Source organism: Haliotis rubra, unplaced genomic scaffold (assembly GCF_003918875.1).
Source record: "Haliotis rubra isolate DU_JTF1 unplaced genomic scaffold, ASM391887v1 Scf637, whole genome shotgun sequence".
Classification (NCBI taxonomy): Eukaryota; Metazoa; Mollusca; class Gastropoda; order Lepetellida; family Haliotidae; genus Haliotis; species Haliotis rubra.
The window spans coordinates 426,595-451,074 of record NW_025767343.1 but is presented as its reverse complement, the minus strand read 5'-3'; the positions used below and the strand labels follow the sequence as shown (position 1 = coordinate 451,074).

General features: G+C 42.0%; 1 protein-coding gene across 1 annotated transcript; it reads left to right on the top strand.

Annotated features, from left to right (window-relative positions):
- Window positions 1-17,450: 17,450 nt before the first annotated feature.
- Window positions 17,451-18,461, top strand: LOC124256727. Its single transcript, XM_046690690.1, has one exon. It carries the CDS (start codon window positions 17,451-17,453, stop codon window positions 18,459-18,461), a length of 1,011 nt encoding a protein of 336 aa, XP_046546646.1.
- The last annotated feature ends 6,019 nt before the right edge of the window (window positions 18,462-24,480 follow it).

Genomic DNA, 24,480 nt, shown 5'->3' with positions numbered 1-24,480 from the left:
ACCGACTGAGCATTGTTAGCTCGACAGCTAACCGACTGAGCTACGTCCACACTGTTGCACAATGTGCAAATTTATCGCGTCATTCCTGTGACGTCACGGAAATGAACGGAAAGAGTCGAATAGGTCACGGACAATTACGAATGCTACGGGTAGACTTGGTGTCGCGTGATTTTATTCTTAAGACAGTTGCCGAATGGATCCGATGCCATTTGGCACACTCGCCCCATTCCGTAATCTACAAATTAACGTGTGGCGTGGAATGAGCCGATATGCCTCAAACTGAAAAGGGTTGTTGACGTCAGACGTAGATTTCACGGTGCATGCATGAATGACGCGCTTTTATATAAATCGGTGATTTTGTGACAGAAAAGTGATGTAGGGAACACTGTAAGGATAATGTGGATCGCACTAAGGAACGAGGGAGACATGAGCATGTGCAGTGACGGCACGAGGGTGAGTTAGCCTTCGAATCATTACTGAACAAAATTTATGTTGCGTGTGAAAGAGGCTTGAGTGCAAATTCCAGGCCAATTTCCATTAGCCCAAAATTTCTACATTAACCCATTTCATAATGTACTTTCGTCGTTTTTGGTTTCCCGTTTTTGTGTGAAAAAAAGTATTAACGTACTGTGTCAAAAATGGCGACATTTTCGATGAAGCCTATTTTGAAAGGTTATTTTCAGCACTTGAGCTTAAAGAAAGCAATAAACACAGACAGAAGGACACTGTTGAAAGTTCGTGATAAACAAATAAATACCACTGTCAATCTGGCCTATGTTTCAACGCACAATCCCAAGAATTCGGAACTTTTTCATATCATAAGACAAAATGTTCCAATTTTAAATGCTGATATGAAAATGAATCGAATTATGGCTAATGTAACAATGATAAAGAGTAAACGCCAAAGCCGTAACTTAAAACACATATTGACACGTGCCAAATTCGACTCATGTATTAAACCTACAGAATTCAGTGTCTCAAAATGTAAACGGGTAAATTGTGGAACTTGTGGATATATACTTGGAACTTCATGTATAAAGTTCAAAAACAGGAAACAATTATTTCATGTACGCTCTAACATGGGCTGCTCCGCAAAACATATTATTTATGTTATTATATGCCAAGGGTGTCATGAAGAATACATTGGACAAACGGAGTGCTTGAGGGAGAGAATACGCGTCCATAAACAACAGATTAAGGACCCCAAGACAAGGTGCATCCCCTTAGCGCTCACATCGACAAATGCGCAGCAGGGAAGGAAATAAAATTTAAAACATTCCCTTTCTATAAAATGAATACTGCTGACGCCATGCAGCGTAAAGCTTAAGAAAACTTTTTCATTAAAGAATTGAGTCCATCGTTATATAGGCAACGCAATGTGTCTGAATCATACTTGTTTTCATTGTGCTACTAGTACTGTCAATTTAAAGCCGCCAATGTGACGTCATGGCAACGCCGCGTCACAACATTTGTATGCAGTTGCATTGTGACGTCATGACAAAGTGACGTCATAACAATCCGTTTAACTGTAATCACTTCTCCCTGAAGATAAAAGTGAAACATGTTGGAGAAGATCCCTGTCGTGTGATTATTTCAGAAACTTTTTCTTATATATATATATATACATACATATATATATATATATATTTGAAGGTACTGTTTACACATGTACTGATGTATTGTAAAACAAATTCGTAACTTTGAAAAGATTATTGTAATGAGTTCAATAAATGCTAAAATTCAGTGAAAATTAGAGAATTCGTAACAAAACTTTACACCAAAATTATATATACTCTCCAAAAAGAGAAACGCATCATGAAAATAGCAATTTCATGTAGCAATGAATTAAAACGTGATTCATTTTACGAAAGGTTTTGCTCTGTTTACGAGTCCTATGGTGTTTATGTTTTGAAACATCACAACAAACCGCACCATCCGTAAAATACCCGTATTTACAGCATGATTTTCAATTTCGGCGTGTAGTGTCACAGAATACACAATTCACATGCAATGCACGTGAAAGTTGGGGATCAGATAGTCTCAATGATGGGTATAAAAGGTTGACCGCTGTCTGTCGATTATTCACTGTATTTAGAATATTGTTGACGAACGCAAAATGCGCCAACCGTCATATCGCCATTGGTTTGCTTGAAGCTGGCCAGTCTCAACGTGCAGTTGCCCGACGCATGAATGTTCACCAAAGCACCATTTCACGGCTCTGGGAGAGATATCGCCGGCAGAATATGGTAGCAGATACCCCTCGTAGTGGGCGACCTCGAGCGACCACTGCGGCGCAGGATCGCTACATCCGGGTACATCACCTGCATCATCGAACAGCTACGGCGACCAGTACCGCTCGACAAATACCCGGATTGAGGAGGCTTTCTGCACAGACCGTCAGGAACAGGTTGAGAGAGGCTGGTTTACGTGCCAGAAGATCTTATTTTGGCCCTGTGCTTCGACAACAACATCGTCGACATCGAGTTCAATGGTGCACCAACGTTCAGGCCTGGAACCTACCGAATTGGCGTAGAATCTGCGACGCGATGGAAGAATGCGGCTGTACAGACGTCGACGTGAACGTTTCGCCGACGCTTGCGTTCCCCAGGTGGACAGATTCGGCCGGGGAAGTGTTATGATGTGGGGAGCGATCACCTGCCGTAGGAGAAGTGATTTGGTGATGATCCACGGCAACCTGACAGCTCAACGGTACTGTGACGAAATCCTACGCCCACACCTCCTTCCAATCATTGATCGCCAGTGGGAGTTGTTTCAACAGGACAATGCCAGGCCCCACACAGCACGTCACACTAGAGACTTCCTCCAGAACCACAACATCAATGTGCTCCCCTGGCCCTCAAGATCACCTGACTTAAACCCGATCGAACATCTGTGGGATGCTCTGGACAGACGGGTGCGACGCCGTAACCCTCAGCCCCAGACGCTTCAGCAACTCGCACAGGCACTACAGGCAGAGTGGGCTGCGATTGGGCAACACGAGATTCTGAGACTTATTCGTTAGATGCCGAGGCGATGCTGTGCAGTTCTTGATGCCCACAGACTTCAGCTGCACCACACGTCTCCATGTGACACTCAAACTGACTTTCCTCGAGTTGGTGCCAAAGACGGATAAGTCTGCATTCCCAGTGTGCATTTCGCTATATTTCATTGACTCATAAAGCCTACAAGATGTTTAAAAATAAACATAAAAATACACTTGAAATTCCTATATGCGTTTCTTTTTTGGGAGAGTATATATATATATACATGGTTATATCGAAGATTGATTTCTCCACTATCTAGAGAGAACCAAGTGCAAACCTTATGCAGATGAATTGCACGAGGATCAAGCATCAGAACAGTTGCCTGAAGTAAGTGGCTATATTTACACTAGTGAGTATAAACTTTTGAAAGGAAGTATATGTACATTAGACACTCACTTTTACATTAACCCTCAGCTCCAACAGTGGCAGTCCCGAAATTGCTTGTGTACTTTCCCATCATTCATTCTAAAATATCAGATGACATGGATTCACACAATAACATCCTTGATGTTGACCTCAATGTTTTCAGTTTTCTTACGACTGGTATTTTGCTAATGATCTTTCTAATTATCCGTCGTATATTTTGCTCGTGTCATTTTATATTCAAATCTGTGATTTACGGATTGAGAAATGGGGCCAACTGAACAATACAATCAGTCAGTTCCATACCATCTTTATATAGTGAATGAAACTTTTTTTTGACACTCTGAATGCGGTACTGTAGTTTGCATGTTATCAACCGCTGCGTGCATGCTGGTGTTCGATATACTTAGAGGCATTTCATACAGTTTTTCAAAGACAATGAATCAGAAAAGGTAATAAGCCATACCCTCAGAAAATAACCAACTGAAACAACGGAATAGAAATTTGCATTCACGATGCATGTCAGTTTTCATCTCCTCCTACAGTAAACTACTCCGTAGTACCCCTTTTCTTGGTTTGCGGTTGCTTCACTCAGCCAACATCACTGATGGAAACATTACGTTTATATATTTCGACGGATATAAAGTCTCAGTTCAACTCACAATTAAACAGCGACACAGCACCGTTCGCAATGTTTACATTCCCACAATGCATCTGTGGAATGTCGAGTGAACTTGGCAGTAGAAATGCGACGTTCATATATCCCCATATGGTTTACGTTAATCACAGATGTATTTCTAAAATAATTTAGAGAAAAGATTTAACCCGAACGTAAACCGTCATCAAACATTATCAATTTTTTTCTGTTTTTTATTTTTGTTGTTGCTTTTTTTGTTTTCTGGTAACGTGCGCCTTAACGTACGGGCAGGCGCTTAAATAGAACAGTGCGTCAGTTAGTCCCGAACAAGGATTGTTAGGTCACCGATACCGTCGCTTTTCTGTTTGTTTTCTGCCTTAGATTTATCGTCGGTAAGCATTAAATTTGGCATCTTAGAAAAGAAATACAGTTCGCTTTGTCACCATGTATAGTGTAATAAAGCACACTTTCGCCCTGAACTATTATAACGTTAAGTGTCCGAGTGCTTTAACGTTATAATAGTTCAAGGCGAAAGTGTGCTTTATTGCACTATACATGGTGGTAGAGCGAACTGTATTTCTTGAATATAGACTTGGAATAGTTGTCTTATGAGCGGTGATTACACATCAATTGCAGTCCGATGAAGAGAAGTGCTTTGATAATAAAACCCTGTTATGCAGCTAGAGCCCTCACTTGCTGAATTGAACTTGCAATGGTCTTTAATAATTATAGATAACTAACAGGTATGTTTTCAAGGTCACTGTTGACATTTCCCTGATACTAACGCTATAGATGTACGTGACATTGATCTGCCGTGTAAATTTGTACCTTGTTACCTTGACTCAATCATCATATAATCACCCTTCTCTACGATCTGCCAGATCCGCCCTGTCTGTGAGAGAATGGCTACATTGTGATTGTTAAATAACGCTGGTCGTCAGATACCGTGAAACGTTGTCTTCCCCGAATGCCGGGGTAGCATTAGACGAACATCACAGGAAATTTTATCCAGTACTAATCTATTGCTCTTAGTATATCAACCTGACTGTGCTTCCATAATGATGCTTGATAAACAGAGAGGTAGTATTGATTGTCATATGTAGTCGGACAAGTAATTATTTCAGTAAGCTCTACAGATAGAATTACTCTTCGCACCGGGTGTACTGATCTGTTTCCATCATTATTTGCTGAAGATGTTGGCAAAGTATTTTGGAAGCAGAAACGAAGAAATATCTTGGAAACGTTTTGTATTGCATATCATGTCTGTTGATTTAGTAAAAGTAAAATTTTAGTTTTCAAGAAGAATGGTATTTTATCATAGAGAACTGCTACAGTGACTTGAATGTGTTCCTTCATATAAATATGAAGAAACATTACTTTCAAGGTCATTAGCACGGTCGGTGTACATTAAAAATGCATGTTGACCGACATATTTGCCAACAACTATGAAGTCAATATATTTCACAAAGTACCATCTTTTCCCGACATTACACAGTTGTGACGTGTTAATGTCATCACTAATGTACCCATTATACAAAAATGTAGCTATTTATCCTTTTCCAAGCAATCGCTTACGCCTTTTGTAAGTTAATCAATGTGTTGTGAATTTGCTTTGTTTCCTATAACTCTGTAATGTAGAAATGGACGTAGGGCCTACACTACGAAATGAAAAACTATTGATTAATTGATTGGTTTCAACAATTATTACAACGATAATGCGACATAAAAGACAATTTGAATTTTAAATAAACCTGTTTGGTGCAGATCTAACCATGTTGTTAAACAGCAGACTTACAACCACAATTGTCATAACTAGTCTGTCCCAAAGATAATTGGGATAAACAACTTACTGCTATTCTAACTCCAAATTATTTTATTTTAAAACATGTCGTGTCTTTCTAGTGTTGAAAGTTGTTTACATTGTTAAAACATAGTTTTAATCATAAATGCTGAGTTGCTATACTTTGTTATTGGACCCTTCAAGATGAGAGTTACAGCTGGGCTCACTTGCACAAAGCGATCTTAGCGCTACAGTAATTGTAACTCCCATTCTCCAACATAGGCTTAAGATAGTCGTAGCGCTAAGATCGCTTTGTGCAAGTGGGCCCTGGTCTTCAGCAACACATGGAAGGTGACTATGCCAGGCGTAGTATGCGGATGGTCATACTCACTTACTTGGTTAATGCATGTCATCGTGTCCAGTTTTCAGCTGCTTATGCTGTTAGTCACAGGACTGTCTGGTCTAGACTCGACTGTTTATAGCTATATAGCTGGAGTACTAAGTGCGGCATTAAACAACAAACAGTTACTTGATATCAACATCTAGGGAGAATCATGACAATGATACCATATATCAATTTTTGGTTGTTCTAATGTTAATTTCATATTCATTTTGATGGATGTTTTTACAAATAAAACTATCAGGAACACCTAAGTAAACACTAAAATCCTGCTCCCAATGGTTAGTCACTCTTATCTGAAGGTTAAATATATAGATGCATAAACCAGGGCTTGGTTTGGAAAGGGCATTTACCTTGTAGAGCATCTTCTTGTATGTGGAAGTCAAAAAACATAGCATGTTCTGAAAGAATGTCTGAATTAGTCCTTACCCCCTTATCTGAATGTATCTGTATGTAAGGACTGCACGCGGTCTGAATACATCTGTATGTAAGGACCGCGTGTGGTCTAAAAATATATCTGTATGTAAGGACCGCACGTGTTCTGAATGTATCTACATGTGAGAACCACACGCGGTATGAATGTATCTACATGTGAGAACCACATATGGTCTACATATGAGGACCACATATGGTCTGAATGTATCTGTGTGTGAGGACCACATAATGTATCTGTATGTGGGGACCACATATGGTCTGAATGTATCTGTATGTGAGGACCACATATGGTCTGAATGTATCTGTATGTGAGGACCACATATGCTGTGAATGTATCTGTATGTAAGGACCACGTATCGTCTGAATGTATCTGTGTGTTAGGACCACATATGGTCGGAATGTATCTGTGTGTGAGGACCACATATGGTCGGAATGTATCTGTGTGTGAGGACCACATATGGTCGGAATGTATCTGTGTGAGGACCACATATTGTCTGAATGTATCTGTGTGTGAGGACCACATATGGTCTGAATGTATTTGTATGTGAGGATCAGATATGGTCTGAATGTATCTGTATGTGAGGGCCACATATGCTGTGAATGTATCTGTATGTGAGGACCACATATGCTGTGAATGTATCTGTGTGTGAGGACCACATATGGTCTGAATGTATCTGTATGTGAGGACCACATATGGTCTGAATGTATCTGTGTGTGAGGACCAGATATGGTCTGAATGTATTTGTATGTGAGGACCACATATGGTCTGAATGTATCTGTATGTGAGGACCACATATGCTGTGAATGTATCTGTATGTGATCACCGCACGTGGTCTGAATGTATCTGTATGTGAGGACCACATATGGTCTGAATGTATCTGTATGTAAGGACCACATATGGTCTGAATGTATTTGCCTGTGAGGACTAACTGTGGGTCTGAGACTTCTGCGTTTTGGGTCCACACGTTGTTTGCTTATGTCTGTGGGTTTGGTGGTCTCTGTCACAAGTCTAGGTCTGGACTTCATGGTTACGAATTATATCTTGGTACTTAACATTTTCTTGATGATAGACACGTGTCTTTATAAATGACAACTTCACAGCTGTACCTACCAATGTAAAATAATTATGTTGTGCATTAATCAGTTGTTCCCTATTCGAGTGTGCGTTGGGATTGGTAAACACACCATCTTCTTCTTGAATGGAAGCGGAGCCAGAAGCATTGTCCGCAATGTAAAAACATTCTATCTACTTTGTTATGATTAAATGACAGTGACTCTGGTGGTCAGAGTACAAAATAAATGTTGTTTATCGGAGCAACAGTTCAATGTTTTCTAAAGGTTTACCCGACGGGTTGCAGAAAGTCTATACTTTCATTAGACGTAATAGCTACACTTCAAGCACATCAATTAGTGGTAGCAGTGGTTGGTCTAATGGGCCCCCGAGTGCTGTAATTAGTGTAGAGAACTTCAGAGGGTGGTGTGTCATCTAGTCCTCGTACATAATAGCAAACAATTACGTTGATTGCATCTTGTGCTTCCTACTTTAGGAAACTTTTTAGCGCAGATATAAATTTTACGCTGACAATATGGAGGGTTCTAGTTCTGACTCCGTGCGCTCGTGGGTCTGGGTGTACGTGTACGGTATGTAGTGTCTATTCCGGAACAACCAAAGGTCGCAGTTGTAGTGATATTTAAATGTTGATTCTGTCAAATGCATTATGAAATACGTAAATATTCAAATTCAGAATGGACTTTGTCATTGTAGTTAAAACTTACTGCTCTGACACAATTATTTGATGAACCTTACGTCCAAGAAATACATGGCAATATGATCAGAAATTGCAAAATGTCCAAAAGCACTAGCAAGTTAGCCTGTTTCCTCGACCAAACGCCCTGGGGCATACTTCTGTCAGACAGACCCGCACAGGCAATAATTGGCTAATTCAGAGCATGACAACTACCCAGCATTTACTCGATCATGACGAGTGTAACTGTTGAAAACGGCAAAGTAACAGAAACAGTACACGTGCAATACTTGTGCATGGGGTACAGACATTGGTCTGTGTTATATAGCGTTAACGTACATGGCATCTGAAACAGACAATACCGTTACCGTATCTCTCCCTATCACCGGCTTCGCACATCAGACAGTACCACTACCGTATCCCTCGCTATCACCGGCTTCACACAGCAGGCAATACCAATACCGTATCCATCTCTATCACCGGCTTCGCACATCAGGCAATACCAATACCGTATCCATCTCTATCACCGGCTTCGCACATCAGGCAATACCAATACCGTATCACACTCTATCACCGACTTCACACAGCAGGCAATACCACTACCGTATCCATCTCTATCACCGACTTCACACAGCAGGTAATACCGCCACCGTATCCATCTCTATCACCGACTTCACACAGCAGGCAATACCGCCACCGTATCCATCTCTATTACCGGCTTCACACAACAGGCAATACCGCCACCGTATCCATCTCTATCACCGGCTTCACACAGCAGGCAATACCATTACCGTATCCATCTCTATCACCGACTTCACACAGCAGGCAATACCACTACCGTATCACCCTCTATCACCGACTTCACACAGCAGGCAATACCAATACCGTACCCATCTTTATCACCGCCTTCACACAGCAGGCAATACCGCCACCGTTTCCATCTCTATCACCGGCTTCACACAGCAGGCAATATCGCTAGCGTATCACCCTCTATCACAGGCTTCACACAGCAGGCAATACCACTACCGTATCCCCCTCTATCATCGGCTTCACATCAGACAATACCACTACCGTATCCATCTCTATCATCGGCTTCACATCAGACAATACCGCTACCGTATCCATCTCTATCACCGGCTTCACATCAGACAAAACCGCTACCGTATCTCTCTCTATCATCGTCTTCACATCAGACAATACCGCTACCGTATCCCTCTCTATCGCCGGCTTCACATCAGACAATACCGCTACCGTTTCTCTCCCTATCGCCGGCTTCACATCAGACAATACCGCTACCTTATCTCTCCCTATCATCGGCTTCACATCAGACAATACCGCTACCGTATCTCTCCCTATCATCGGCTTCACATCAGACAATACCGCTACCGTATCTCTCCCTATCATCGTCTTCACATCAGACAATACCGCTACCGTATCTGTCCCTATCGCCGGCTTCACATCAGACAATACCGCTTCCGTATCCCTCCCTATCATCGGCTTCACATCAGACAATACCGCTACCGTATCTCTCCCTATCGCTGCCTTCACATCAGACAATACCGCTACCGTATCTCTCCCTGTCACAGCCTTCACATCAGAGAATACCGCTACCGTATCCCTCTAGATCTCTATCACCGCCTTCACGTCAGACAATACCGCTACCGTATCTCTCTCTATCACCGGCTTCACATCAGACAGATGATAGTCGGATGTCGACGGTGACATGCACAGTGCACTTGGAAGCCAGTGCTCACCAGGACGGTGTACACCATAGATCAGATGATGGTGCAACAATAACCTACAACGTGTTCTTTCTAATTTATAATCTTCATGTAGTTTTGTGGTGTCTGCATAAATCGGTGATATTTATGTGATGTTGTTGAAGAGACCAACAGGAGCTGACGTATACCAAATGTGTACTATACTCGACACCCAGACGCATTAGCGTCCATGAGGGGAGAAGCAGGTCAGTTCAAATTCTGTAACCTTTTTGTTTACAGCTGATTGGCCGGTTATCTGAAATGCTGCTATTTGATTGGCTGTCGGGATTACATTCTCTATTTTCTCGCGCTCTACTTTAGTACTGGGCAGTTCCACCACAACAGCACGCTCTACATTAGAACCATGTAGTTTCACCTCAACAGCACTCTCTACTTTAGAACAGGGTAGTTTCACCTCAACATCACACTCTACTTTAGAATCACCTAGGTAGTTTCACCTCAACAGCACACTCTACTTTAGAACCGGGTAGGTTCACCTTAACAGCACACTCTACTTTAGAACCAAATAGTTTCACCTCAACAGCACTCTCTACTTTAGAACCAGGTAGTTTCACCTCAACAGCACACTCTACTTTAGAACCGGGTAGTTTCACCTCAAAAGCACACTCTACTTTAGAACCAGGTAGTTTCACCTCAACAGCACGCTCTACATTAGGACCATGTAGTTTCACCTCAACAGCACACTCTACTTTAGAACCAGGTAGTTTCACCTCAACAGCACTCTCTACTTTAGAACCAGGTAGTTTCACCTCAACAGCACACTCTACTTTAGAACCGGGTAGTTTCACCTCAAAAGCACACTCTACTTTAGAACCAGGTAGTTTCACCTCAACAGCACGCTCTACATTAGGACCATGTAGTTTCACCTCAACAGCACACTCTACATTAGAACCATGTAGTTTCACCTCAACAGCACACTCTACTTTAGAACAGGGTAGTTTCACCTCAACATCACACTCTACTTTAGAACCAGCTAGGTAGTTTCACCTCAACAGCACACTCTACTTTAGAACCAGGTAGTTTCACCTCAACAGCACACTCTACTTTAGAACAGGGTAGTTTCACCTCAACATCACACTCTACTTTAGAACCAGCTAGGTAGTTTCACCTCAACAGCACACTCTACTTTAGAACCGGGTAGTTTCACCTCAACAGCACACTCTACTTTAGAACCGGGTAGTTTCACCTCAACAGCACACTCTACTTTAGAACCGGGTAGTTTCACCTCAACAGCACACTCTACTTTAGAACCGGGTAGGTTCACCTCAACAGCACACTCTACTTTAGAACCGGGTAGTTTCACCTCAACAGCACGCTCTACTTTAGAACCAGGTAGTTTCACCTCAACAGCACACTCTACTTTAGAACCAGGTAGTTTCACCTCAACAGCACACTCTACTTAAGAACCAGGTAGTTTCACCTCAACAGCACACTCTACTTTAGAACCAGGTAGTTTCACCTCAAAAGCACACTCTACTTTAGAACCAGGTAGTTTCACCTCAACAGCACACTCTACTTTAGAACAGGGTAGTTTCACCTCAACATCACACTCTACTTTAGAACCAGCTAGGTAGTTTCACCTCAACAGCACACTCTACTTTAGAACCAGGTAGTTTCACCTCAACAGCACGCTCTACTTTAGAACCGGGTAGTTTCACCTCAACAGCACGCTCTACTTTAGAACCAGGTAGTTTCACCTCAACAGCACACTCTACTTTAGAACAGGGTAGTTTCACCTCAACATCACACTCTACTTTAGAACCAGCTAGGTAGTTTCACCTCAACAGCACACTCTACTTTAGAACCAGGTAGTTTCACCTCAACAGCACGCTCTACTTTAGAACCGGGTAGTTTCACCTCAACAGCACGCTCTACTTTAGAACCAGGTAGTTTCACCTCAACAGCACACTCTACTTTAGAACCGGGTAGTTTCACCTCAACAGCACACTCTACTTTAGAACCAGCTAGGTAGTTTCACCTCAACAGCACACTCTACTTTAAAACCAGGTAGTTTCACCACAACAGCAGGCTCTACTTTAGAAGCGGATAGTTCAGAACTGCACACTCTACTTCAGCCTATAGATCTTAAAATGAGAGTTTTTTTTATACAGCCCTCTTGAGAACAGTTTACACCTAGGAGAGTTGCTATTTGCGATACTGTACTTGGTGTGAATACTTCACAGGACAATATAAATCAACAGTTTCTTTGGCTATGCATTCCAATTGTAAGGAGTCAATATATAAAACATGATCAAAATCAATATTCAGTTTTTCCGTGTCATATGAAATGAGTTTACTTCTTGAAACTTTTCAACTGCCTTGAGAAAACAATCGATATAAATGAGTTCATTTTGTTGAATATCATTCCTCCCAACCACGTTTCTCCTTCTTGCCGCCAGGACATCTGACTCCGAGAAAATGTGAACGCCACATAAAAAAATGTTTCAGAAATTATTAGGATCGAATTTGAATGAACTTTTCTTCAATCTCCCAAATATTATTAACAGCTATTGAATAGGGCTGCAACACAAAAACTATTTTCAATAGCATTTCATTAAGTTTGTGTTCACGGAATCTAGTCAGGTTAATTTCCGTTTTGTATTTACAGCGACCCTGGTGGTGCCATTTTCTACCCTTTGGAATAACAGCACCCATGCTTTCGCACTTTCATTTTATACACAAATATCTCTCAGATAGTATCGACAAAGTATCTGCCATTCACCACTGACTACTCTACCATCACATTCTAACTGGTTAAAATGATAAGATCCAATTCCCATTCAATACCCATAGATTAAGCCTTTTCGACCCAAAAAACAACATCGTGTGCATGAATACATCGATATTCTACACACAGATGATTATCCGTTATAATACTGGAAGGAATATGTTGACGATAGTATATTGTTCTCAAACTTTTGGATGACCGATATTCATCACATATCCGTGGCATATCTCTATTTGAGTATTCCATTCGACATGTTGCAGGACCAAACGTTTGTTCGGGCAAACAATGCCTTCTGCGGATGCTTAAAATTTCTGAAAAATTAGGGTTTGGCATATCAAAATAGCATTCTACAATTTTGGAGGAGCATTTGGTGAAAATAAAGGAATATAAATCAGTAGATAATCTACTAAGCCACTGGGAGAAGGTTTGGCTGGATCAAACTTTAGGATTAGGCAGTCGGGGAGTCGAAGGACACCGTGACTTCACATGTAGTTCTTGCCCTTGAGTTCTTTCAAGTTTAGCCCAGACATTGGGATGACAGACACATCATGGTAATCATGCTACATGTATGCGGCTGGTAATCTTCCACTGTGTCACGGCCAAAGCAGTTACGTATCTGTTACGTTCTGGTGTCGAATTTCGTAAAGTCATACAACTGAGAGGTGCCAAACATGAAGACTCCCCGATGTCAGACAATGGCGACGGCGAAGTACAGCCATAATTCAGGATGGGTTCATTGAACACAGTGGTATACCTCTTTCAAAGTACAGGTGAATGTTGAGCGCCTGCGGGGTCATCGCATGGCTTGATGAATCTGAAACATAATATGTCTTGGTGATTTCCTATCTCCTAAGTCTTTTGACATGTTATACTCGGATATATATACTATCACTAGTCAATACAATGTTTCTGTTTTTAGTTTAGAACAAATTAAAACTCAGTTTTAAATGAGATTGATAGATAACATCTTCAGTGGGAAATTTCAAATTGATATTTCACCATTTTAATTCAACGACCACAACTATTGTTTTTCGTAGCTCGCAATTACCTATACACCATATATCTTAGATTATTTCGAAAAGGGGTCTTAGTTAGTTAAAAATGCGACGCATATTATTCTGGTTTCTAATATCTCTTATCCGACTGTCAAAAATATGTCAAAAGGCAATTCTGATCAAAATGACAACATCAAGTTTTGGGTCATTTTGCTTAGCGTGATGAGATTGTTGAAGTTGTCGGGTGTCAAATGCGAATTTTGCATTTTCCAGCCAACAGCACTATTATCTTGTAAAACCAGCTGTATTAGCCACCCACGCGCGATCTTGACGAAGCGTGCTTCTGAATTTACTAACACCATCATCACTCATATTGTTCCTCACATTTCAGAGAGCAGCAATAAGTTCATTCAGAATCATATGTGTATCTTTACGTTTACTTTTATCAGTTATGTCCTAGATGTGGTCAGTGGGGAATGGTCATGGCTGAGTGCTGGCCATTGAATTGAACGATGAGACCATGAGTGGTGCAACGGTGCTGTCCTAATGGTCTAATTGGCCCAGTTACATTGCCATGGACTTTATGGAGCAGGGCGGGACAATATGGAGCACGGCGGGTGATTGTGGCACCAGCCTGTGGATCCACCCTCTAAACGAACATGCTGTGAACGTTCATAGAACCCTCATTAGGACGTTTCCATAGTCGATTCCTTTGGTGGTTGAAGTTGACAGTGTCGATTCTTAAGAAAATATTGAGATTATCCCAGCGTCGATTATCCCAGCGCTGGCTGCATCACTGGTATCTCTGATCCAAATCACGTGCAGTCGGACGATGACACGTAGACATCGTCAACGTAAATGCCATCTTTCAGGGTACTAGTTTCATGTTACAATCTCTTCTTTTACTGCATGACAGTTTGTAACCGATTTCATAATGCCATTGACTTATCTGTCCTTGACTGGAGTTGTTGCCCATGGGCGTTCAGAACGGCGTCTATAATTTGCTGGTGGCAGACCCATAATCTGCTGATGACAGATCGAGCAATGTTTGGGCAACAATATTCAGACGTGTGCTCACTACAGCATACCTATGGCACGTGACCTTGCAGCACCTGCACACGTCGCATGATTTATACTGTTACTTCTAATTCCTTGATGATTAAATGGATTTCATGAAGTGTCTTTTAGCGTTTGGCTTCCAAACAACAACAGACGTCAGTTCATGATGGAATCTGGGTGACAATAGTAAATTTGGCATACCATCACGTGCTTCATGACTGTCACAGTGGTGTGTTTGGGAGTTTGCTCTCTTCAGTAGTATTCTTGCCACATAAATGACTTACTTTGACTGCCTGACATTGGTGTATGTTCCTGGTGTTTCACCTCAAATGTCCTTTACATTTTTGTCTACTTTGTTTCGTTACGACAGTCATACATGTCACTGTTCTGTTTATAGTACAGCAAATGATGTTCATTAAATCCAAATATAACCCTGAAACGATTAAGTCCAAAAAGTGTTAAGAACCAATTGCCAATGGCCTCTACCCACGTCTGTCCACAAAGCGAAATTATGTGCAATTTGTGATCACACCATGGATGCTGTTTGTTTTGCGGTTGGCAGGCAAACATCACTAAATTAAGCATGGTCCAAAACAGATTTGCGACAGATTAACTTCATCTAAATTGGCCTAATTCTGTCTGGTTTCATCGACAGGTCTTCCGTGTTCATACAAACGCCATCGTATTGCAGAGATGTCTACGTAGACACATCCTGCGTCGCCAGAGCAATGTTGTTCATTGATTATGACTGGCTGATCATGACTCGGGCCCTCCACGTGACCTGCCACTGTTGACCATGCATCTCCAGCAAGAAGACAATAATTGAATTATCTTGTATTCCTCTAAAGATTTTGTTATATCTGTTTCCGGAAAAGTTACAAATCCTGTGTCGGCTATCTGGGCTACAGCTGGGGTATGCCACATGTGGATCAATAGAATCTGACTTGAGAATATGTTTCAGCCGCCTCAGCATCTCTGCTATCTCCCGGTATCACTGTCTTCCGATATCTCACTGGTTTGTGCTTTAATGACACATACAAACGTTGAGTTTATTAGGCAGCCACAGAATGACTGTCATGTGATCAAACAGTAATAGAGTGCTTACAATCAATTGTAACAACACATTTACCTGAGTTATAGAAATACCTATATGCCAAGACCAACAATAATATACAATAATTACACAAATAGTATAGTGTATCAGTTACGATACGTGTTCCAACGTCACCAACGTTACACAGCAGTTTGTACGAGACTGACTCCTGTATCTCTGACACACTGTGGCTAATACATCACCACACAGGGCAGTCACACAATATATACAGTACACAGTGTCATCATAGAGTAGTGTCCTGAATTTTTACCGGAGGTTTCCCAGTCTATGTGTCTGTATTGTGCCGTGTATCGTTACGGTTTACGGCAGTGGGCAAAACTTCAACATTTTTTGTAACGAACGATGTCATTGGTTGTTAGTTGAAGCGCGTACGATACCTGTTTTAATAATCTAAACCAAGATGAGTTGAGTCCTCTGAATTCGGTCACCTGTCATGTTGAATTCGGTCACTTATCCTGTAATTTCGGTCAGTTGCAGATTTTTTATAAAATATGACAGTAGTTGTTTAGTAAACATACAATTCATTGAAACTGTTAGACAACAAAGTTAAATGTACAGCATGTACTCCAGTTGTAGTTCCAATTGAGAATTGACCATAGAATATCGTTTCTGTAATTTTCATGACGATTTATTATGGAAGGCAACTGTTCGTAAAATGTATTGTGATGTAAAAACCTTATACCACCAAGATTACCACAAACATTTGTCTTGTTTATTATGATAATCCCGCTATACAGATCTTAACACCCAGATAGTCAAATAATTCCATCACGTCATGCATAAGTACAATCTTGACTCCACTTTTTCAGATTCAACACATTCATAGTCTATCACAGATTGAACACTACGAAATAGAAAGAGTGTACTGTGAACTGATATTTTTACTACACTCTTAATTCAAAAATCACATCAAATATCAAGCTAAATTGGTTGTCCTACGTACGTAGCAAAAACACCTTAAAAAATATAAAACAGGAATAACTCAAGAATGAAAACAAATCCATTCCTCTCGCACATCAATGGACGGAGAAAAACATGAGGACAATGTTGTCAGCTAAGTTGTCAAATTACCGTATTTGCTCCCATGCTGGAGCCAAGGAGCTCCTTTGCTTCCCTTTACCCTTTCCCTTCCCCCCTGCCCTCTCCCGAAGTTCTTTTTTCTCCTTCTCAATGATTTTATTTGCAATACATTCGTCACTCGTCAACAAATCGATGCCCCCTTGGTGATGTTTCCTTTCGCAGTTTTGAAATATTGTTGTCCCATACGGTAAACAGTTCATTCATTGCTGCGGAAGTAGGAATATCAATAATTTTGACATCTGACCCGGATATCGATCTTAAAAGTGCCTCAACTACAGATGGATCAGTAATGACAGGTTGTAACTCATCTGGTGTAACAACACCTTCATCCAAAATTACTTTGTTAGATGTCTCTAATGTAGCACTACTTGTACTTGTCGAAGTCACATCTGGCAAGGAAGCCTTAGATGAAGATGCTGATACGTCAGCCGAGGGAGACAGACGGAACTGGTCAGTCGTCAGTGAAGACAAACTAGACGGGTCAGTCGTCAGTGAAGACAAACTAGATGGGTCAGTCGTCAGTGAAGACAAACTAGATGGGTCAGTCGTCAGTGAAGACAAACTAGATGGGTCAGTCGTCAGTGAAGACAAACTAGATGGGTCAGTCGTCAGTGAAGACAAACTAGATGGGTCAGTCGTCAGTGAAGACAAACTAGATGGGTCAGTCGTCAGTGAAGACAAACTAGACGGGTCAGTCGTCAGTGAAGACAAACTAGATGGGTCAGTCGTCAGTGAAGACAAACTAGACGGGTCAGTCGTCAGTGAAGACAAACTAGATGGGTCAGTCGTAAGTGAAGACAAACTAGATGGGTCAGTCGTCAGTGAAGACAAACTAGACGGGTCAGTCGTCAATGAAGACAAACTAGATGGGTCAGTCGTCAGTGAAGACAAACTAGATGGGTCAGTCGTCAGTGATGACAAACTAGACGGGTCAGTCGTCAGTGAAGACAAACTAGATGGGTCAGTCGTCAGTGATGACAAACTAGACGGGTCAGTCGTCAGTGAAGACAAACTAGATGGGTCAGTCGTCAGTGAAGACAAACTAGATGGGTCAGTCGTCAGTGAAGACAAACTAGATGGGTCAGTCGTCAGTGAAGACAAACTAGATGGGTCAGTCGTCAGTGATGACAAACTAGACGGGTCAGTCGTCAGTGAAGACAAACTAGATGGGTCAGTCGTCAGTGAAGACAAACTAGATGGGTCAGGGTCAGTCGTCAGTGAAGACAAACTAGACGGGTCAGTCGTCAGTGAAGACAAACTAGACAAACTAGATGGTCAGTCGTCAGTGAAGACAAACTAGATGGGTCAGTCGTCAGTGAAGACAAACTAGACGGGTCAGTCGTCAGTGAAGACAAACTAGACGGGTCAGTCGTCAGTGAAAACAAACTCAGTGAAGACAAACTAGACGGGTCAGTCGTCAGTGAAGACAAACTAGACGGGTCAGTCGTCAGTGAAGACAAACTAGACGGGTCAGTCGTCAGTGAAGACAAACTAGACGGGTCAGTCGTCAGTGAAGACAAACTAGACGGGTCAGTCGTCAGTGAAGACAAACGAGACATTTCAGACAGTCGTCAGTGAAAACAAACTAGACGGATGAGTCGTCAGTGGCAAGGCAACTGCGGTTGAAGATACAGAGGGAGAGAGACGGGACTGCTCAGTTGTCGGTGCGGACAGACGGGACTTATCATTGGACAGACATGGTCTAAAAGCGCGGGGAGGTATGGCTGATGGGTTATAAGGGAATATTCCTGTAACTTTGAACCATTGCTTAATGTTACTAGGAGTCATAGAATCAGACCAAGCCTTGGCAAACAACTGCGCAAAAGATGCTTTGGTCACGACGTTCTGTACATTTGTACAGAATACATGAACAATACAAATTGTATTGAACTTTCTTGTCAGAGGACCAAAACACCCTTTGTCGAGGGGTTGTAGCCAGTGGCTGCTATGGGCGGGCATGGCGAGTATAATGATCCCCTCCGGTTTCGCAAGAAACAATGTCTCCAGCACCTCGTGGCTGTGGTGCTGGTCCACAATAAGGATCTGTGGTCTCTCAGGGCCACAGTTCTTCAAGAAAATAGTCCGGAACCACATGGCACTAAGCTCACCATCAACCCAAGCTTTCTCCTGAAAAGCCCAGTTAGCACTCCTTTTAATTTATACTTATCACTTACTTGCTTTTGTGTATAACAAAAGGCACCAACTAAACACAGTTTTGCAAAATCTGACTGACAACGCGTCCGACAACAAGTCCCAGCCAGTGCGACCTAATTTTCAAATTTCCGCTACGGTTTCAAGGACCCCAATGATCTTGCTGCATTTGGTGATGCCAATTTAGCGAGCGATCCTGTTTCAAGTCACCCCAATTTTGGCAATGTCACTTCTTCACTACCAAACGGATTTCCAATTTGCCGAGCACTGTTCCTTATCACAAGAGTTTAATCTCTCGCGGTTTGCGGTTTTCTGCCCCGTGATCTGTTTAAAAACTGCTCAATACATTTCACAATAAACAATTACAAACAAATAGAATACAACAACGAGATCTGCTTCCTATTCGCCACGCCGCACAACTTCGAAGTCGTTCAGTCTGTTATTACGCGGTCAAAACGAATCCGTCATAGTTTTATAAGTACAATGACAGTTTGTTAAAATGATATTGTTATTGATATTTGTTTCTGTTTGATAATTTTATTGATGTTATGCTTATTAAAGCAGTTTCAAACCTATTGACGAATTTGTTGTAATATTTTAAGGAATACTTTGAGAACTATTTCTTCAAGGGTCGGGATACATGTGTAAAAATCGCCTAGCATCGCTGCAATTCGGTCTTGAACAGAATGACATTACAACATTTTACAGGTATTAAACTGACTGACCGACTGAGTTTGGTTTTACGCCGCTTTTAGCAATATTCCAGCAACATCACGGCGGGGGACACCACAAATGGGCTTCACACTTACAGGTATTAAAACACGTCACTGTAAGCAATGATCATGTAGAAGTGGGTAAAAAACGTATGTGTAAACATCAAAGTGCGAAATTATATGAATTGAATGTCACTTTGTGTGTTTGCACTGAAAAATGAACGATGTCAAAGCGTTATTCAAACTCTCGTGTGAACTCGCTCGTAAACTCGTTTGTTCACACGAGTTTGAACAACGCTTTGACATCGTTCATTTTTCAGTGCAAACACACAAAGTGATATTCAATTCTTATCTGAAGTAATCTAACATCAATAGCAGTACAGGGGAGTATAATATGTTCCACGTGAACCTGGAGATAGTGCCGAGGTTAGTAGCGTATAGTTAAGGTTGAATAAATTAAAGTTCAGATATAATAGCATGTGGTAAAGATTTTAACACAGTAGAAGACAGTAAATTTTCGTATAGACGATGGGTTTATTAGACAACCACCATATGATCTGTGTAGCGTATTAATACATTTTGTATTTTGATCACCAAACTCAAACTAGTTACGCTCAAAATCAAGTCCAATTTTCATGTACTGGTTCTGTGCACTGGTAGCGCATGAATGTATATGAGAAATAGTACAAAAAAACGTGCAAAACCTAATCCACGTTTTACAACAAACATTACACAGAATATGTCGTTCCAGTGTCAAAACCGCCACAATTAATATTGATTTTTTCACACAGCATGTCGTATTGTTTGACAAGGTAAATATATTATTTTGCATTGAAGATGCCGACTACCTCGTGTATGACGTATGCACACATGTTGTTTATACTTTCTATCATTTCAATCCATTTATCCCACCGTCCAGGAGGTATCTATAATATAACAATCTGTCTTATTCCTGCCTCATTACAGTTTTGTTTCCTTGCCAGATTATATTTTCGGACCCAGGAGGAAAACCTAAATATACTTAATGGAACGTAGACGCTGCTGTACGTACTTCTCTGGCTTACTGCTGTGTTGGGACGACGTGACATTGATGGTGCGTGAACACAGTACTTCAAAGTCAGTAAAACTGGCAACATGTTTCGATATTAATTTCAAATTGTTTCTGTAAATGTGTACCGTCTAAAATAATGTCAACACTGATATGCAGTCTTCGTGTCAACCTACACGCCTACTCTAGTCATACCATTCACAACTACCGCGGACGGTCAACACAGGAAGTGAAGGTAATTCATACTAATGGTACATCGATATTCCATTATAACAAGGTTAATTCGATAATGTAAGACCAGAAAGGATTAAGAGTCACTTTACACATTAAATAGGTAAGCTCCTCATCTGTTTAGGAGAGGTGAGATATTGCGAAGCCCTAGTGATACCAGATCAAGAGCAGACACGACCGGGGAGACATGGACACTGGTCAGAAACTTTAAGCAAGCCAGACCAGCTCACGAGCAGACACGGCCAGACCAGACACGGGCACTGGTCAGAAACTTTAGGCAGGCCAGACCAGATCAAGAGCAGACACGACCAGACCAGACATGGACACTGGTCAGAAACTGTAAGCAAGCCAGACCAGATCAAGAGCAGACACGACCAGACCAGACACGGGCACTGGTCAGAAACTTTAGGCAGGCTAGACCAGACCAAGAGCAGACACGACCAGAAAAATGATGGACACTGGTCAGAAACTTTAAGCAAGCCAGACTAGATCAAGAGCAGACACGGCCAGACCAGACATGGACACTGGTCAGAAACTTTAAGCAGGCCAGACCAGATCTAGAGCAGACACGACCAGAAGAAAAGATGGACACTGGTCAGATACTTTAGGCAGCCAAGACCAGATCAAGAGCAGACACGACCAGAAGAAAAGATGGACACTGGTCAGATACTTTAGGCAGTCAAGACCAGATCAAGAGCAGACACGGCCAGACCAGACATGGACACTGGTCAGATACTTTAGGCAGCCAAGACCAGATCAAGAGCAGACACGGCCAGACCAGACATGGACACTGGTCAGATACTTTAGGCAGGCCAGACCAGATCAAGAGCAGACACGACCAGAAGAAAAGATGGACACTGGTCAGATACTTTAGGCAGCCAAGACCAGATCAAGAGCAGACACGGCCAGACCAGACATGGACACTGGTCAGATACTTTAGGCAGCCAAGACCAGATCAAGAGCAGACACGGCCAGACCAGACATGGACACTGGTCAGATACTTTAGGCAGCCAAGACCAGATCAAGAGCAGACACGGCCAGACCAGACATGGACACTGGTCAGATACTTTGAAAGCAGCCAAGACCAGATCAAGAGCAGACACGGCCAGACCAGACATGGACACTGGTCAGATACTTTAGCAGCCAAGACCAGATCAAGAGCAGACACGGCCAGACCAGACATGGACACTGGTCAGATACTTTTAGCAGGCCAGACCAGATCAAGAGCAGACACGACCAGAAGAAAAGATGGACACTGGTCAGATACTTTAGGCAGCCAAGACCAGATCAAGAGGCAGCAGACACAAGCCAGAGACCAGACATGGACACTGGTCAGATACTTTAGGCAGCCAAGACCAGATCAAGAGCAGACACGGCCAGACCAGACATGGACACTGGTCAGATACTTTAGGCAGCCAAGACCAGATCAAGAGCAGACACGGCCAGACCAGACATGGACACTGGTCAGATACTTTAAGCAGCCAAGACCAGATCAAGAGCAGACACGACCAGACCAGACACGGGCACTGGTCAGAAACGTTAGGCAGGCTAGACCAGACCAAGAGCAGACACGACCAGAAAAATGATGGACACTGGTCAGAAACTTTAAGCAAGCCAGACTAGATCAAGAGCAGACACGGCCAGACCAGACATGGACACTGGTCAGAAACTTTAAGCAGGCCAGACCAGATCTAGAGCAGACACGACCAGAAGAAAAGATGGACACTGGTCAGATACTTTAGGCAGGCCAGACCAGATCAAGAGCAGACACGACCAGACCAGACAAGTCTCATGCCAGTACCAGACATGGTTTAGGCCGGACGCAGGTGCAAACCAGAAGACAACTTTATTGAAACATACCAAAACACTACATTAATGCAACGCATGAAACATTCCACTCGACACTTAAACACTCAACGGACATGGTCATTCTGCTGAGGACAGGCCGCAACGAGACAGTCCGCAAACCAGACACGGGCACCCACCCATGTTCGACCGTCATGGGCCATTTCGAATACACAAAACAGTTTAAAATGGTTGAAACAAACTCCAGCAGCTTGGATTGATGGATTGGTCCATAAAGAGTAAGAGCCAACAGCATCCAGAAGAGAGTCTAGCTGATCATACTAGAAACAGACTTCACTGAATGTAAGACCGTATGTTTAGTAAAAATAAATATGGTGAAATGTCATTTGAAACCTTAAGTTTAAGTATCACTATCAAACGAAAATCAGTTTCCGAAAATGTTCTACAATATTTCATTATCAGGTCCACGAACTTTTATGGAAGTTGTTCAGTGATATAGGAACGTGCTACAGACCGTGGACTTGGCAGCTCATGAGACTGCTGTCAACCCGCTAGCCGTATAATCAGCGGTCACTTCTCTGTCGTTGACTATAACAACCTTCGTCACTTATTCAAACAAAGGATCTGAAAATCGGGAGCAGCCTTGTACCATTATGAGATCACAACTTCATCGTTACTGATGCTGTCGAAGCATATGCTAAAAAAGAAGACCATATATAAATGTGCTCAGAGTGGGTTAATTCAGTGCATGATATTATCATTAGAATACAAATACAGAAAAGTGGAAACAGAATTGAAATGGACCCATACTCTCCCAGGTAAATAACATACCCATTGTAAGCATTGTTGCATTACTTGTGTGGTCAAAGAATAACTGGCAGTATGAAAAGATGCCGACCAATAGACATTGTAACTGTATATACACCAGGGGAAAGTATCGCAACACCACATATGTTTATAGTATCAATATTTTACCATTAATCACAACGAACTCATCCAAACCTCAAAGTAACTTACAATCTGGATAAACTGATGCCCAAAGAATAATATAAAAGGTAATTCTAAACTAAAAATGAAAGAGGAAATGTATTGCATTCATAGAGACACATTTTTCATAACTCTGACATACAATCAACAAGTTTCAATGACTGAGCAAATTTCAGCATCGTGCGTAACCTCCGCCAACATCAATAACATCCCTGACCCTCCCCCTCATTGACTGTATTTGACGTCAGGGTAAGAACTGAACTGTGGTATTGTAGTTCCATTCGTGGTAGAGGTCCAGTACATCAATATTTAGTACTGGGGATCTCTCTGACGTATTCTGCGACCCATAATGTCCCAAACATGTTCGGAGGAAAGTCGACGAA